The sequence below is a fragment of the Calidris pugnax genome, unplaced genomic scaffold (assembly GCF_001431845.1).
Source record: "Calidris pugnax isolate Ruff unplaced genomic scaffold, ASM143184v1 scaffold54, whole genome shotgun sequence".
Classification (NCBI taxonomy): Eukaryota; Metazoa; Chordata; class Aves; order Charadriiformes; family Scolopacidae; genus Calidris; species Calidris pugnax.
The window spans coordinates 1,809,709-1,826,261 of NW_015090864.1; the positions used below are offsets into that span (position 1 = coordinate 1,809,709).

Consider the following 16,553-nt stretch of genomic DNA (forward strand, 5'->3'; position numbering starts at 1 on the left):
TTTTTTGAAGGAGGGTCAAGTGTGGTGCCTGTGGCCACCTTGTTTTCCTTTGAATTGCGGTTCCTTCAACCTTTTTCATCATTCTCTTTATAAATTCAAGCTTTTAGTAGCTCACTGTGTATAGATTTTCCTTTAATTTAAACACATTGTAGTTCCTGAGGAGGTAAGTAACTCGTTGGGACTGTAGATATTTCAGTTTATCTGGGTTTTAGTGACCTTTCAGTGCGTCTCAGGCAACCCATTTGTGTTATGGTACTTAGGGCAAGTCACAGCATCCAAAGGAGAGGTGGCTGGTGCAAGAAGAGAGATGGAGTCACTCGTGTGTGTGGTGCCCAGAAGATGTTGGTGCCAAGTATTGGCAGATGCCAGAAAGTAAAATGGAAGGAGCTTATGGTTAAATGATGAGATAAATGGTTCTTGAGAATATTCCAAGTTGGGGGGCAATCCAGACAAGGATCCGCTTTCCCCTTGGGCACCCAGGTGACAATACTCCATTATACGTGACATTAAACCCAGCGTGGGCACTTTCTCCTCAGACCATAAGGACCATTGTCCTCCCAGTGGGAAAGGAGTGCACAGATTTGCTGACCGTTGTACTTTTAAAAGCCTTCCTTAAAATAAATACCACCTTCCACGTGCCTTGCTTCCAGGCTGAAGGCCTTTCTTGTCCATCTCTCTGAAAGGCACCAAGTGAACCCCAGAAATGAGCTGCACCACCCCTGGGTCACTTCTCCAGCAGGTGAGAGCCCTGCTCTCAGCAGGTCACTGCCTGGGATGAAACATGTTCAACTTCTAGACCAAACCACTGTCCAGCTTCTTCCCAGTAGGGAAAACCAGCCTTAGGACATCTTCAATGTCTCCTGGTGGCCACCATCCCTGTCCTTGGTCATCCCAGTGCGTTAAGTCAACGGAGTCATCCTCACCTTATCGCTTTTCATCTTTGTCACCTTGACAAAGCTCAAGGAGATCCCACTAGCACTCAGGTCATGCTGGATCTCTTCTGTACTTTAGATTTCAGTAGCCAAATGTCCTGTGAACCCAACAGAGGCTTCAAGAGTTGAGATTCCCACTTCCAAAATCCCAAGTAGAACTCCCTTTTGCTCCCCTGCTGGTGTTTTCGTGCCCTGAAAAGTGAGTAAACACACCGTATCGTCGCGTCTTCAGCTGATCCACACTCTTGGACCGTGCACCACCTTATCTGCTTTGTTTACTGCCAAAAATAAGCCTATCTGGGAGCTCGCCCCTGGTGGCCCCGCAGAGGTGAAGTGGTTGTGGGGGAGACGGCTGGACTCCATTCTAGCTCCTCTATTGTTAGCAGAAATGACTTTTAAATTCAAAATATTTTGGTTGGATTCAACTCCGTGTTCAGGAAATTGTTTAAAAAGCCAGAAATTTAACTGGTAAATATAGAAAACATGATCTTGAGCTTCTGAGATGGAACGTTATGTGCAACTCATGCCATTTTTGCAGACACTCTAGTTTCTTGTAAGGGTAAGGAGGGATACATTTAGGTTAATTAACTTTCTTAGGTTAATTAACTTGCCATTTATTTGCCGTTATATCAACGGGAGGTTATAAATAAACCTACTATTGATCTGATGCCTTTGGAAAAGAATTCCTGCCCAGCGTGCGAGGCTGATAAGTTGGTGGCTGCCTGACCCCACGTCACGTTTGTCACTTGGCTTGGGGATGGGCTCTTGAGGAGGGGTTCTGTCCCCCCCACCCCCAAACACACCCCCCCTCTGATGGGTTTTTCCTCCCCCCCTTGTTGCTGGATGGTCCCAGCAAGTCCCTAAAACGATGCCCTTTCGCCTCTCTCCGGCAGGAAATTTAATCTCCCCGGTAAATGACACCCAGAGCTATTTTGGAGCTGGGCTGCAGAGGGGACAGCAAAGCACGTCAGCAATTTGAGTGGAGGAGGAGAAGCCAGAGGAGGGGTGGCACAGCCTAACCCCCCGTGGCAAAGCCACCACCGGGGGACTTGGGGGGACCTTCTGCTGCACGTCCCTGCCACCGCTGGGGTTTCTGTTTTATTTTCCTGAAGGGGAAAGGGGGGGGGAAAAACCAAAACCAAGATGATCTCCCCACGTCCTCTCTTCCCCTTTTCCCCCTTCCCCCTTCCTTCATCTCAGTAGGAATCAGCTTTTTCTTATCCTGCCCAGAGCTTGCTTTCTCCTCAGACTCTGAGAAGAAGACTCCAGGTAAGACCTCAACCTTCAGTGGACTTGGGGACGCTGGTTTCCAGCAGAAAGTGGTGGATGTTTGCAGGAGCTGAGGGAGGGGTGAGGTTATTTCTGTGTCAGCGTTACTGGGCTGGAGTATGTCTTGCTTTAGGAATCATATTTGAAGATGGAGCTGAAGACACAGGTGGTAAATCCATGCTCCTTCGGGTTTGAACCGAGTGTGAATTGATTTGCTTAATTGTTTCTGGCCATATTATCAGAAGGATCAAACTCCGGGGAGGAGAAAAGAGAGGAAAAATCAGGTTTAAAGCTGTTGGTTCTACTTGTTATGTTTTGTCCCCAAATTGGAGATAGCAACATGTGTGGAGAGCCTGGAAAAAATATGGTACATGTGGAGAGGTGGCAGCAAGGAGTGTTTTAAAGAGTTTTATGTCTAGGGCGTAATCTCAGTGTGGCTTTTCTCTTTGGGAAGGGCTTTTTTATTTTTCCTCTGAGCTTCCCTCCAGCCTCGACACCAATTCCCACCACAACCCCCCCCTCTCCTCGCATTTCTCCAAATGGCTCTGCCGAGAGATGGAGCGAGATGGAGCTGGACAGCTGAGGCTATTTTCAGCCCTACAGCTCAATGGGGTGGAGTGGCTGTAATGACAATGACGTCCACTCGTTAAAATACAAGGGCTTAGGTCGGAGCCCTCGGTTGCTAATTGTCACCCAGGGGATTCTTTGTCCCTCTGGGAGCCGTGAGCCCGCAACTCCCCCGCGAGAGGAGAGGAAATCACACGTGCTGACACTGGAAGCCCTGCTTCCAGCTTAACGTGAGCGAGTTTGTTTCTCTGCATTAAGCAAAGGATTTAAGAATTGGGATTGTTTTGGTTCCAAGCTGGTTTTATTCGTTTAAAGGGAGAGAAAGGTACATGCACTTCTGTGTGTGTGTGTGTGTGTGTGCGGAGAGGAAAAGTGCCTTTGTGCTGCCATCCTCAGGTATGTAAAAGTTCTGGCCTTCTACACCATGAGACCCATAAAGTAAAATAAATCACTGTGAACCCACTGTGTCTCCAGCTCTTTAAAGCTCCTGGGCTCAAGCTGTCTGTCTTTGCCACCCGAGCAGACACGGGGTTGCACCTACAGCCATGATTCTGCCACAGCCCCTGCCCTCCAGGGCCTGAGTGTTAAACAAAATACACCTGGGTGGAATTTGTGATGAAATTGCTGGAATTTACACCGCTCCTTTTCTGTCCCAAAGGTGGGAAACACGGAATTTTGGGTTTTTTCCCTCCATTTGTCTCCTGCCCCGTGGAACAGGGGTGAGCATCGCTGTATGGCCAAGGCCTTCCCTGTGCTGCTGCCTTTTCTTATGTGTTGTCAGAGCAGCCTGGGTGACTTTAGGTTCAGGAAAAAATAAAAGGAAAAGATGCTGTTGTGGAGTCTTGAGGGGCTGATCTGAGCAGTTTAGTCCTTTAGAAGTTTGTGGGGTTCTTTTGTAGCTCCATCGAGGGGGGAATATTATTGGGGTTTTCTAATGGTTTGTTTGACTCCCTTCTTTGCTACCGGTCCTTGGGGATATTCTGGTTATCGATGAAGGATTAACACTGGGACTATGAGGTGATGCAGGTCCCTTCCCAGGCAGCTGGTGCTTATTTAGCCCCCTACCCTGAAGGTCAGAAATGTAAGATTGTCTTGCCTTGAGCTTACCCAGTTCTGCTGAGGGCTGCTCACTGAGTTTTCCACGTTAGTCCCTGACCTGCTGTGAAATTTCCCTTCGTGTCTCCCGTGGACTCTGGCTTACTATGGAAGCAATAGATGGCAGGGAATGCAAATGAGCCTTACCCTGGGCTGAGTTAGAAGCTGATTTCAATAAGCTTAATTTATAGCAGGTACTCTGTGTCCGACATCTCCTCCAGCGCATGGAGACCCATCCTCCAACCCGCCACGGAAAGCTCTTCCATCTGCTCATCGAATGACCTTTAAAGATGCCAAAATCTGTTGTCCCTCACTGAAGTGGAATTTAGAGTAGCCCAAGCTAAGCTCTGAGCCCAGCTCCTCCGTGGCAGATACTGTTCCTGCTCTGATGAAAGGGGCATCAGATAAATTCTGCCGTCTCGGATTAGTGCATCGGTGCAAATCTCTGCTTACAACTGATGTAGAGACATAATGGACCTGTAGCACTGGGTGTGCTGGTGTGCGTTTCACCCCTAAAGCATGGTGTCACAGCTCGTAGATGTCCATCCGTGCCCATCTGATGTCACCACCCTTGCAGCTGACACCGAATACTTGTGCTATTTCACCCTTGTCTGTTCCCTGGGAGGTTGTTAGAAGGACCAGGGCAGCTGGGTTGGTTACTGCTGTTTTCCCTCAGCAGAACTTTAAACATCAAAGGAAATCTGTACTTCCCATTTGGTGACCCGTCAACTTCCCTTCCCACCCACAGACGCCGTTTCCTGATGTTTGTAGATGGAACAACATCTGCAGACGTGCAGTAATAGCGGTGCTGGTTTGATTTTTATCTCCAGCTTCTGTTTTAGTTGGGTTCTTTGAAAGCTGGGGACCTGGAGATGGGAGGTTCCCTGTGAATTTTACCTTTCCTATAGGAGAGGACGGAGTGCAGGTCTTAGCAGTTGATGTTGTGGAGAAAGTCCATGAGACATGAACTCTTACAGCAAGGAAAAAAAAAAAAAAAAGCCACAGCAACAGCTTGCTGCTTGGGGGAAGAAAAGGTAAAAGAGGCTTGAGAAAATGAGCAACCAGGTGTGGCATGAGGCTTAACGTGGTGTCAGAGAGAACCTCTGTGCTCCTGATCTGTGTTTGGACTTCAGTGGCCTCTTAGGTTTAGCTGTATGCCCTCATGGGCTTTACATCCCCCAGGTTTCTGATTATGCAGTTGTGCTACTTGTGGCTGTTGTGTGTCTTGGGAATGCTTTATGGGGGGAACGGAATGGTCATGGTGGACAGGATTCCTTTTCTCACTGTTGAATTGAATTGAAACGCTTGGACAGAGAATAATCTACCACTCCTGTCCCCTCTCATGCCAGAGAGCATCATCATAGGCTGCTGACTGCTTCTGGAGGTCACAGTGAGGGACCTCTACCTGCTCAGGGGTTGTTGAAAGCTTTCCAGATGCTTCTCAGCATTGACGAAGCAACCTGAAGGCAACCCATCAATCAGAACAGCACAGTGAATCACAGGAGGTCAAGAGAGGGATGGCACCACCATCAAGACTCTCCATCTTCTGATGGCTCTCCTTCTAGGAGTGGTGAGGGTGGTGAGACACTGGCCCAGGTTGCCCAGAGAAGCTGTGGCTGCCCCCATCCCTGGAGGGGTTCAAGGCCAGGCTGGAGGGGGCTTTGAGCAACCTGGTCTGGTGGGAGGTGTCCCTGCCAAGGGCAGCGGGTTGGAACTAGAAGTTCTTTAAGGTCCATTCCAACCTGATCCATCCTATGCTTCTATGATAGGCACCACCTCAGAGTAGTCCAGCAGGACCTGGAGTAGTCCAAGGTTGTTCCTGCCACGAGGGGCTTTCTCGCTTGTCCATGGGGCAGCAGTTGTAGGGCAGGGCCAGAAAGCAGTGAGGAGAGGAGTGTGTTGGAGGCCCTGACAGGTTGCATGGCCACGTGTTAATTCCTGGGCAGTGATTTGATTTATTTGCATTATCTGGCAGGTCTGTGCTCTCGGGTCTCTTTCCCTCAAACATAAACCAGTGAAAATTTGAATGAATAAAGACCGAAGTAAAATTCCAAGTGCTGCTGCTTTGCCTTTGGCGTGCTCAGAAATACCCAGATGGCCTGATGGCTCTCCTGCTAGTAGTGGTGAGGGTGGTGAGACACTGGAACAGGTTGCCCAGAAAAGCTGTGGCTGCCCCATCCCTGGAGGGGTTCAAGGCCAGGCTGGAGGGGGCTTTGAGCAACCTGGTCTGGTGGGAGGTGTCCCTTCCAAGGGCAAGGGGTTGGAACTAGAAGTTCTTTAAGGTCCGTTCCAACCTGATCCATTCTATACTTCTATGATAGGCACCACCTCAGAGTAGTCCGGGTTGGAACTAGAAGTTCTTTAAGGTCCATTCCAACCTGATCCATCCTATGCTTCTATGATAGGCACCACCTCAGAGTAGTCCAGCAGGACCTGGAGTAGTCCAAGGTTGTTCCTGCCACGAGGGGCTTTCTCGCTTGTCCATGGGGCAGCAGTTGTAGGGCAGGGCCAGAAAGCAGTGAGGAGAGGAGTGTGTTGGAGGCCCTGACAGGTTGCATGGCCACGTGTTAATTCCTGGGCAGTGATTTGATTTATTTGCATTATCTGGCAGGTCTGTGCTCTCGGGTCTCTTTCCCTCAAACATAAACCAGTGAAAATTTGAATGAATAAAGACCGAAGTAAAATTCCAAGTGCTGCTGCTTTGCCTTTGGCGTGCTCAGAAATACCCAGATGGGAACACGATCTCTGCTGCAAATGATTAATCACAGAGGGATTACAAGGAGAAATATGACACTGGTAAATGTCTGAGATTAATTGGAAAGGGCATCTGCATTGACTGGGTTTATTCATGCTTTGTCGTCGGTCCTATCGCTTCCAAGGGAGCTCTCCTGGCACTTGCAGAGAGTTACTATTTTTTGGAAGTTTGAACATACGTATAAAGAATCTGAGTTAGTGTAATTATTTAAAAAACTGATTAACGAGTTGCACTGTAGAAATATTAAATCTTGGCCTTTCTGTATGTCCACAGGGCTGTCTTCTCCCTCCAACTCCTAAATCTATTTATCAGCCTAATCTAATCTGAGGCATTTCTTCCCATTTAAACTTATAAAATGTAGTTTATCTAGTGCAGCCTGTCTAAATGGTTTGATCTGTCTGGGTTTCGGATACTTATTGCAACTTCATCCTTGCCACAAGTTAGAATTTCAAGTAGCAAGCAATAGGAAATGGCCTCAAGTTATGCCAGGGCAGGCTTACGATGGATATTGAAGGAGAAATGAATCACAGAAGGGTTTAGATTGGTAGGGGATCTTAAAGATCATCTCGTTCCAACCCCACTGCCACAGACAGGGACACCTGCCACTAGACCAGATGAAGCAACTTTGGGTTTTTCTCTTTTTGATGTGATGGGTTTGAAGCTGGAAATGAGTCAGTGACACATCTGTCAGAAACAACTAGGGAGCTAGGAGGGATGAGACATGGCAATGTCTTCTGAAGATGGATCCAAGCACTTTGATGCCCCATTGCAGCCTGAAATTCCAGCTAATGGCTGGGAGAGATTCACAGAATCATAGAATGCTTTATGTTGGAAGGGACCTTAAAGATCATCAAGTTCCATCCCCCTGCCCTGGGCAGGGACACCTCCCACAAGACCAGGCTGCTCAAAGCCCCATCCAGCCTGGCCTTGAACACCTCCAGGGATGGGGCATCCACAGCTTCTCTGGGCAACCTGTTCCAGTGCCTCACTGCCCTCAGAGTAAAGAATTTCTTCCTAATATCTAGTCTAAGTTTCCCCTCTTTCAGTTTAAAACCATTAACCCTCATCCCCATTGCTCCACTTCTTGATAGAGTCCCTCCCCATCTCTCCTGTAGCCCTTTAGGGACTGGCAGGGGGTCTGAGGTCTCCCATGAGACTTCTCCAGGCTGAACAATCCCAACTGTCTCAGCCTGTCTTCATAGGAGAGATTAGGAGGTGAGCTCTGGCTCTGTGTTTTAATTATTAATTCTAAGTTAATATAGTGAATGTTACTGCTGGGCTCTGCGGAGATGAACTTGAATCACAGCTTTTCCCCCCGAGCATTGAAATGGTCCTTCCCCAAATTAGCAGGAGACTCTGATCGTCAATCAATTGACTTCAGTGGAAATTTCCACTGACTTCAGTGTACTTTGGCTGGGGCTCAAGGCTTGTATCTGTGTCTTCTAACCATTCATGCCGCTTCTCTGCTTGCAGCTTCGCAAGTGTTTATGGAAAACACATTTTGAGGCTCAAGTGAGGACAGAGGTCAAAGGTAGTGAGAGGGGCTAAAGAAGTGCAAACTAGTTCACAGGTTTCTAGACCAGTTTGAGACCAAGGGAAAAATAGTTGTGTGTATTTATTGCAACTAGTAACGAAGGCGATCATTCTACAGGGTGTCAGCCTCTCTTAGCATTAGTGATTACAAGTCAATCATTCTTTACTTTCTTAGTATTTACTAAGAATAATTATTTCCCTATTACTGGTTTTTTGTTTTGTTTTGTTTTTTTTTTTTCAGGTTTAAGCTTTGAAAGCATTTTCTTTAATTACTAAAGATTTTTGGTGGAAAAATGAAATTTGCTGGATACCAGAAAAAAAAAAAACACTCAGAAGTGAATTACTTTAGAAAGGATGAATTTTCTCTACAGGCAAAGGTCTTTGACAGCTTCTTATGAGTTTCATACGTGCTTGTAAAGTCAGAGACAGGACAGAAAGTAGTATATTTTTCATTTTAAATATAGAAAGAAGACCACATTTTTTTCTGCCTTAGATCTGTGGCCCAAATGATGTTGATTAGCTCAGCTATACCGTCTTCAATGGTAATAATAATTATAATCAATACCATTTTGTGCCACCGCTTTCCCAGTATTTAGTTTCAATGTCAATTTGTGTCTTTAAATCCTCAGCAGAGTAAACAGAATGCAAGATTGTAATCTGTTCTTAATTCTCACGCATGATTTGTCATATAATGCAGCAAATACATTCTGCAGATAATTATTTGCGAGGCCATCCCTGTCCTGATAGGAAGAAGAAATGAGAGGGGGAGCCAAGACACAGGAAAAATATACAATTTCCCCAAGGTCACGAGACAGGTCAATCCAACCCCCTCTCCCTGGTCCCACCAGTGATTTGCACATTGGTGTTAACACACTGCTGGAGGAGGATGGAAAAAAATACTGAAACCTCTGCCCAAATGGTAGCTCAAGAAATGCAAGCAGAGGTTTTTTTTGCCTGCTCCTACTGCTTTCTGCTGGAGGTGGAGGGGAGATTGTGAGAGCATCGGCCATTGGGTGAGCGAGTGGGTGGATTTGTGGCCAGCGGGGAAGCCAAACTGCTGTGGGATTAAGAAGGATATTTCTGTCGCGGTGGCTGGTTATTATTTCCTTTCTGAGTTACGACGGGCAGCGTGCGGGTTGTTTTGCTTTGTGTGGCACTTTGAAGGTGAAAAAGCACAGCTGTGAGAGCAGCACTGCCACCACCCCTGAGTAGGGGCAGTTTCTGTAGCTCAGACAGGAGCTTCATGAGCTTTCTAGGACACTGGAGTGTGTGGCATCATGAGACCAAAGAGATACAGTAGCTTGGAGAGAAACGGGGCACTCAAGTCTTTTGAGTAGGACTTCCAGAGAGGCTTGGAGCTGGGGTGCTTGCTCTCCTCACAGAGCATTATTGTTGGGTCTAATCCTGTTCCCAGGATGAGCCAGCTGGTTCCCAGTTACTGGTATTAATCGGGTCAAGATCAGGCTTTTATCAAAGTAAATGCCCACCAATGTATGGAAAGGGGCTTCTAGGAGGGTTAGGAGCAGACTCACTCCTGGAGAAGAAGGATATCCAAGAGTCCATGTGAAGAAGCAAGATAAGTTTGTGTGTTTTGTGGGGGGGGACCCTGAAGGTGGTGATCTCTGTCCCGTTGGTCTCCAGCTGCACAGGGGTGGGTAGACTCTGTGTGTGAGTGACGTGGCTGGAATGATTAGTGCCACTGATCGCTTTAGACTTTCTCGGGACACAACGGCACCAGAACTGCCATGAGCTTTAGTTCTAAACGCGGCTTAAGCCTTGTCCCCTTGGCCGGTCCGTGTCGTCCAACAGCTGCAGGCTGGTGCTCAGCTCCCTCTGAGAGCAGCTGAGAATACGCGGGTGATGAGACATCTTTCCTCTAAACCCTAAGCCACGTGGGGTTTTTTTATATTATTTTTTTTTTTGGAGAAGTCTGGCACCGTTGGGATTGTCGCATGTGTTCCCCGTGGCGGTTCCTTGTCAGATGTGCATCCAGCCATGGATGTGCACAAAGAGCCACCCCCACCGCAGCTCTGTCTGACCCTACACCATCTGGCTGAGGCTGTAGATAAGCCATGTTTTTTATATTATTTTTTTTTTGGAGAAGTCTGGCACCATTGGGATTGTCGCGTGCGTTCCCCGTGGCAGTTCCGTGTCGGATGTGCATCCACCCACGGATATGCACAACCAGCCATCCCCACTGCAGCTGTGTCTGACCCTGCACCATCTGGCTGAGGCTGTAGATAAGCCATAGATACTCATCAACTACCATGGCCAACAAAGTAGCTGTTTCTCAGTGATCGTGTTGAATGGAAAATGGGATAAAGAGAAATGTCATCAGTAATACGATGGGAATATCTGTGTGTCCTCCCAAAGGCTGATTCCTGCAGGAAAGAGATTTATTGTAAGGTCAGTGTGAACATAATTCACAGAACAAGGCCTAGGGGGTGGGTAATGACCAGAGGGGGCAAGGGGAGAGGTGGAGCATGTTGTAGAAGTGGAATTAGAAGAAAAAAAAAAAAAAGGCAAGGGAAAAGGGGGGGCTGAGAGCAGCTGAGAATACGCGGGTGATGAGACATCTTTCCTCTAAACCCTAAGCCACGTGGGGGTTTTTTATATTATTTTTTTTTTGGAGAAGTCTGGCACCATTGGGATTGTCGCGTGCGTTCCCCGTGGCAGTTCCGTGTCGGATGTGCATCCACCCACGGATATGCACAACCAGCCATCCCCACTGCAGCTGTGTCTGACCCTGCACCATCTGGCTGAGGCTGTAGATAAGCCATAGATACTCATCAACCACCATGGCCAACAAAGTAGCTGTTTCTCAGTGATCGTGTTGAATGGAAAATGGGATAAAGAGAAATGTCATCAGTAATACGATGGGAATATCTGTGTGTCCTCCCAAAGGCTGATTCCTGCAGGAAAGAGATTTATTGTAAGGTCAGTGTGAACATAATTCACAGAACAAGGCCTAGGGGGTGGGTAATGACCAGAGGGGGCAAGGGGAGAGGTGGAGCATGTTGTAGAAGTGGAATTAGAAGAAAAAAAAAAAAAAGGCAAGGAGAAAGAGGGGGAAAAAATGAATCATAGAATGGTTAGAGTTGGGAAGGACCATAAAGATCATCCAGTTCCAAGCCCCCCGCCATAGGGCAGCGACACCTCCCACTAGACCAGGTTCCTCAAAGCCCCATCTGACCTTGCCAAAAAGCAAAAGCAATAAGATACAAAAAGAGAGACAAAACAGAAAAGGAGATGAGCATGAAGGAGAAAGTATCTTCATAGCTAGGCACATCTCAGAATTAAGCATCCATTTGTTTCTCTACAGCTACAGAAGCAGCCCCTATGTTACAAAGCATTAGTGCAGATCCCTTTCCTACAGCCAAAGTTGAAAGGGACCATCACGTTCTTTCTGCCCAAAGACTTGTATCTTACCCAGTGACTCTTGTGGGGAGGCAAACTACCTTTTCCATCAGCCATTTCACATCATTGAGCTCAAATTTAAGAAATCTTCAAGATGTAAAATATTCCAAGACCTTCTCACCTGTAATGAGGGGAAAAAATGAATCATAGAATGGTTAGAGTTGGGAAGGACCATAAAGATCATCCAGTTCCAAGCCCCCCGCCATAGGGCAGCGACACCTCCCACTAGACCAGGTTCCTCAAAGCCCCATCTGACCTTGCCAAAAAGCAAAAGCAATAAGATACAAAAAGAGAGACAAAACAGAAAAGGAGATGAGCATGAAGGAGAAAGTATCTTCATAGCTAGGCACATCTCAGAATTAAGCATCCATTTGTTTCTCTACAGCTACAGAAGCAGCCCCTATGTTACAAAGCATTAGTGCAGATCCCTTTCCTACAGCCAAAGTTGAAAGGGACCATCACGTTCTTTCTGCCCAAAGACTTGTATCTTACCCAGTGACTCTTGTGGGGAGGCAAACTACCTTTTCCATCAGCCATTTCACATCATTGAGCTCAAATTTAAGAAATCTTCAAGATGTAAAATATTCCAAGACCTTCTCACCTGTAATGAGAAGGACAATGAAAACCTCACTGTTCTAGGCGACAAACATCCTGATACCATGGAAGGGCAGCGATTCTTCACCTGCACCATCTAATCTGCTCTTTCTTGACTTTTTTTATTTCTCACCCTTTAGGAAACCAAGATGGATTACAGCTCGCTCAGCGGAGTCCCCCGGTTCTTGACCCGGCCCAAGGCGTTCATGGTGTCTGTGGGGAAGGATGCCACCTTGAGCTGCCAGATCGTTGGAAACCCCATCCCAGTTGTGAGCTGGGAAAAGGATAAACTTCCAGTCCAGTCTGGGGGAAGGTTTAAAACCACAGAAGATGGGGATCTCTATCGGCTAACAATCTATGATCTGAGCTTGGAGGACAGTGGCCAATACATCTGCCGGGCCAAGAACACCATCGGGGAAGCTTTTGCAGCTGTCAGCATCAAAGTTGGAGAGGAGACCACAGTAACGGAGTACGCCCCGTATTTCATCCAGAAACCCTCCTCCATCAAAGTAACATTGGGAGAAGATGCCATGTTCAAATGCAAAGTCCAGGGCAGCCCTCCCCTCTCGGTGAACTGGGAGAAGGATGGGAGATACCTGCGGAACCGGGCTGATGCTGGACGCTTCCAGATCGCGTCTGCTGGGGAGTCAAATGCTCTCACCATCCAGTGTACCCAACTGGGGGACAGTGGCACCTACACCTGCCGGGCAGAGAACCTCATTGGCTCTGCCAGCGCTTCGGCTGCTTTGGTGGTGGAAACAAAGGGTTCTTCCAACCCGGGCAGCAGCAGCCACTTCGATACCAGCTGTGGCAAGACGTCATCCTTGCTGTCTCACTTGCAAAAGAGGCGGGAGGAGATAAGGAAGATGGACATCTCCCATGGGGCTCTTGATTCAACATCTGCCCAGTCTTACTCCACGTCAGAAGGGCTGTCCAGCATCGGCTACAGCCTCTCCCGGGATTACGAGCGGGCAGCTGGACTTACCACCAAAGGGGCCCGCAACGCAACTTTTGGGACACTGACCCGCATGTGCAGCGTGACGGAGGGGAAGCACGCCAAGCTGAGCTGCTACGTGACGGGGGAACCCAAGCCAGAGATCGTGTGGAAGAAGGACAACGAGGTCATCTTGGAAGGGCGGCGGCATGTCATCTATGAGGACGACCAGGAGAACTTTGTGCTGAAGATCCTTTTCTGCAAGCAGATAGACAATGGGCTGTACACCTGCACGGCCTCCAACCTGGCAGGCCAGACGTACAGCTCCGTGCTCGTCACTGTCAAAGGTGGGTCCTTGTGTTTCTCACTGGGGTGGGCATGTCTGCAAGGAGACAGGTGATGTGCTTCCAAACTGGTGTGGGAGAGCCAACAAAGCTTCTGCCACCAAACTGCTATAAAGGAGTTGCGTTCGACATGAATAAAACCCTCCAGCTGTAAATAGATGGACTAGATGATGCTAGAATAGATGACATGGAGACAGAGTCTCCTCGCTGTAGGGAGTTCAGGAAGAGGTAATAAATAAGTCAGGGATGGATGATGTAGAACTGTCTGGTTGTGGGACAGCTGGGATGAACCAGATCTCTAGCATTCCCATTCCTACTGGTTGTACAGTAATCTGAGAGATCCATTACCTTCCTCTGGATCAGGGACTGCTGAAGCCCTATCTCACCCTCCTTTATATTCACCACAGGGTTTAGTGAAATGGACACATGTGCCATTTAAGCAGAAGCAGAGGAAATTCCTCCCTGCAAGCTGTGTGTCAGGATGCCTTGGATGCCTTGGGAGACCTAGTCCAAGACTAATTACAGTCCATCTCAGTTTTCCTGTACAGAGTGACCCACCAGCAGCCTTGTTCTTGCCAGGCATCTTCAGCCTTTTCACAGCTTGTGTTGCTGGAGACCCTACAGTCCTTGTATGTTCCCAAAACTCTACCAGGTCCAGGGTGCTTCTGTTTGCTCTGGTTGGGGGTGACGGACTTGCCTTCAGAAGGTTCCTCAACGCTGGTGGAGGTCAGATCGAGTGGTGACAAAAATGTTACACACATTTTCACAAAGGAAGCTCTCCATTTTCCACCTGCTCTCCCATTTGGCAAGGTTACAGGGGGCAGTTTGCACCCAGGCAGCACCTGTAAATTAACCCTCAGATATAAAAGGCTGTGGCACTTGAGTCACAAAATAGATGCTTAGGAATGGCCGGTGTTTCACACCTGTCTTTAAGACTCTCAGATTTTTTTCTTTTTTTTGGTTTTCTGGTTTGCCTTTTCTGGACCTCTCCTTTCATACTCAGCCTTTCCCGTCAGTGACTCAGTGCCCGATTCCATCAGTGACACTTGATCTGTAGAACTCACTGGCTCTTGTCCCACTCTTTGCCATCCCTTGGAGGTGCTGAGTGGTGCTGGGAAGGGCATTTGTTCTCTTCCATAAAGCTGTGATTACCTCATGAGCTGGGACTTGGAGCTGGAGACCCAAGCTGGCCCTTGGGTGGGTGTTCACGTGGAGGATGGCTCAAGCTCTGTTACTTGCCCAACACCTGTCTTGCAAAGCAACACACACACACACACAGAGCCTGCCCCTGCTTCTTTGATTATTCCCAATGGAATAACCAGTTCTAAAGGAGACAGAGAAAGCATGTGGAGCAGCAGGTCTGGAAGCAAACACCACAGGGGAAAAAGGTTATTTATCAATATCCATTGTCAAGAGATGCCTGTGAGTCAGAGGGCTTAAGTGGAAATGTTTATGGTCTGTTTCTTTGTTATACTATACCATGTTGGGCTTTCTGACCAGGCCAAGGCTGCCATGGAAAATCAACGTGTGTTGGTTATAATTAGGCCCTGCCTAATGACTCCCCTTTGTGTCACCAGAAGGCCCTCTCAGGTCTCCAAAGACAGCTCAGAATGATGTAGCAATGAAGAGAGCTTTTAATTCTGTTGCTTATGCCATCGGTGATGCCATTAGCTCATTTGCCATCGTGTTTAGGGAGGTAGGTCATCTTGCCACCCTTGGTGAGCACCAACCTCCTGCGTTGGTTGTTCTGCAGGTAACAGCATATTTATAGAGCCTGTGACCCTGCACCTGCAGGGTGTCTCTATAGGCTCAGGCACCAGGAAAGACCAGCTTCATGGGTTTAAATATGCTCTGGCATTTTCATTCGCAGAATTTCAACACAAGATTCTGAATGAGAATATTTACAGGTCTTTTAAAGGTAATAATAATAATAAAAAAAGACTACCTAGCCTGTACAGTGGCTTTTAGCACTCCCTGAGGGCACAGGTCCAGCCTCTCCTCTAGCTTGTCTCCCATACTCTGTCAATCTAGATCCTAGACCTGGACACTCAACACATTTGTAAGCATTTGCTGCATCCATGCCTTAAAGATTGTTGAGCTGAAAAAAAAAAGCGATTTTTGAGCTCTTCCTAAATGAGATGTAGAGAATCAGACATCAGTCTCAAAGGAGAGGCTACAGGGCAGGGTGTCGCTCTCACAGTTAGGGAAAACCACAAGTTGATTACTCTGATTTGGAAAAGTGCTGGATTCTAGTGTCTAGAGCGGGGATAAAATCCATATGCTGAAACGTGAGATGTAAAAGTTAGGAAATACTGCCCAAGAGCAAACCTTCATGGCACGGGAGGTTTAAGATAGATATTAGGAAAAATTTCTTCACTGAAAGAGTTATCAAGCATTGAAACAGGCTTCCCAGGGAAGTGATGGAGTCACCACCCCTGGAGGGGTTTAAAAGACGTGTAGACGTGGTGCTGACGGACATGGTCTCATGGTGGACTTAGTAGTGTTAATAGTTGGACTTGATGATCTTTTCCAGCCTAAACGATTCTATGAGGTTTTGATTTTTCCCAAACCAAAGAGCAGAGAGGATGGCGAAGAACATGAGTTCCTGAAGGCTTTGGAGATGTCCCGAGGCCATGTGCAAAGTTAGCGAGAACAGCATACGGGTCTCCATCCTTGGGCCTGGGCCAAGCAATGTTCATCTGAGTCCCTGAATACAGTAATCAGATACTGTATGAAAAGGTTAAAGGTTGCAAGCCAAATAGGATAGAGACTGGAAAAACAGACTGGTGCTAAGGCTACTTTATTCCTCTCTGGCCTCAACTGGTTTTGGATGACTACTATCATGGTAGTCATATGTGAGACCTTGAGAAACGTGGAGGTAGAAAGGAAACTTGGAAAGCACAGTAACTGCCAAGATGACAAAAAGGCATGAGATAGTGGAAACTTGTCCATGAACCTTTAGATATCTCCCTTTGGAAAGATTCTCCATATCCCTACTCTCACTGGAACATTTTTGTTAGGCAGAGGGAAAACTTGCCTCTGGAATAATAAATGGAGAGCCCATGAGAAGGCCAGGAAGAGGCAGGAGGAAATGTAGGCAAGTGAGAAGACCA

General features: G+C 47.5%; 1 protein-coding gene across 1 annotated transcript in view; it reads left to right on the forward strand.

Annotated features, from left to right (window-relative positions):
* The first annotated feature begins 1,973 nt into the window (after positions 1 to 1,973).
* OBSCN (obscurin, cytoskeletal calmodulin and titin-interacting RhoGEF) overlaps positions 1,974 to 16,553 on the forward strand; it is a 201,805-nt gene continuing 187,225 nt past the window's right edge. Inside the window, exons 1-2 of the mRNA XM_014944927.1 lie at positions 1,974 to 2,201; positions 12,303 to 13,443. Coding sequence (XP_014800413.1) covers positions 12,312 to 13,443 — 1,132 coding nt within the window. The 5' untranslated portion in view covers positions 1,974 to 2,201; positions 12,303 to 12,311. The remainder of the gene's footprint in view (positions 2,202 to 12,302; positions 13,444 to 16,553) is intronic.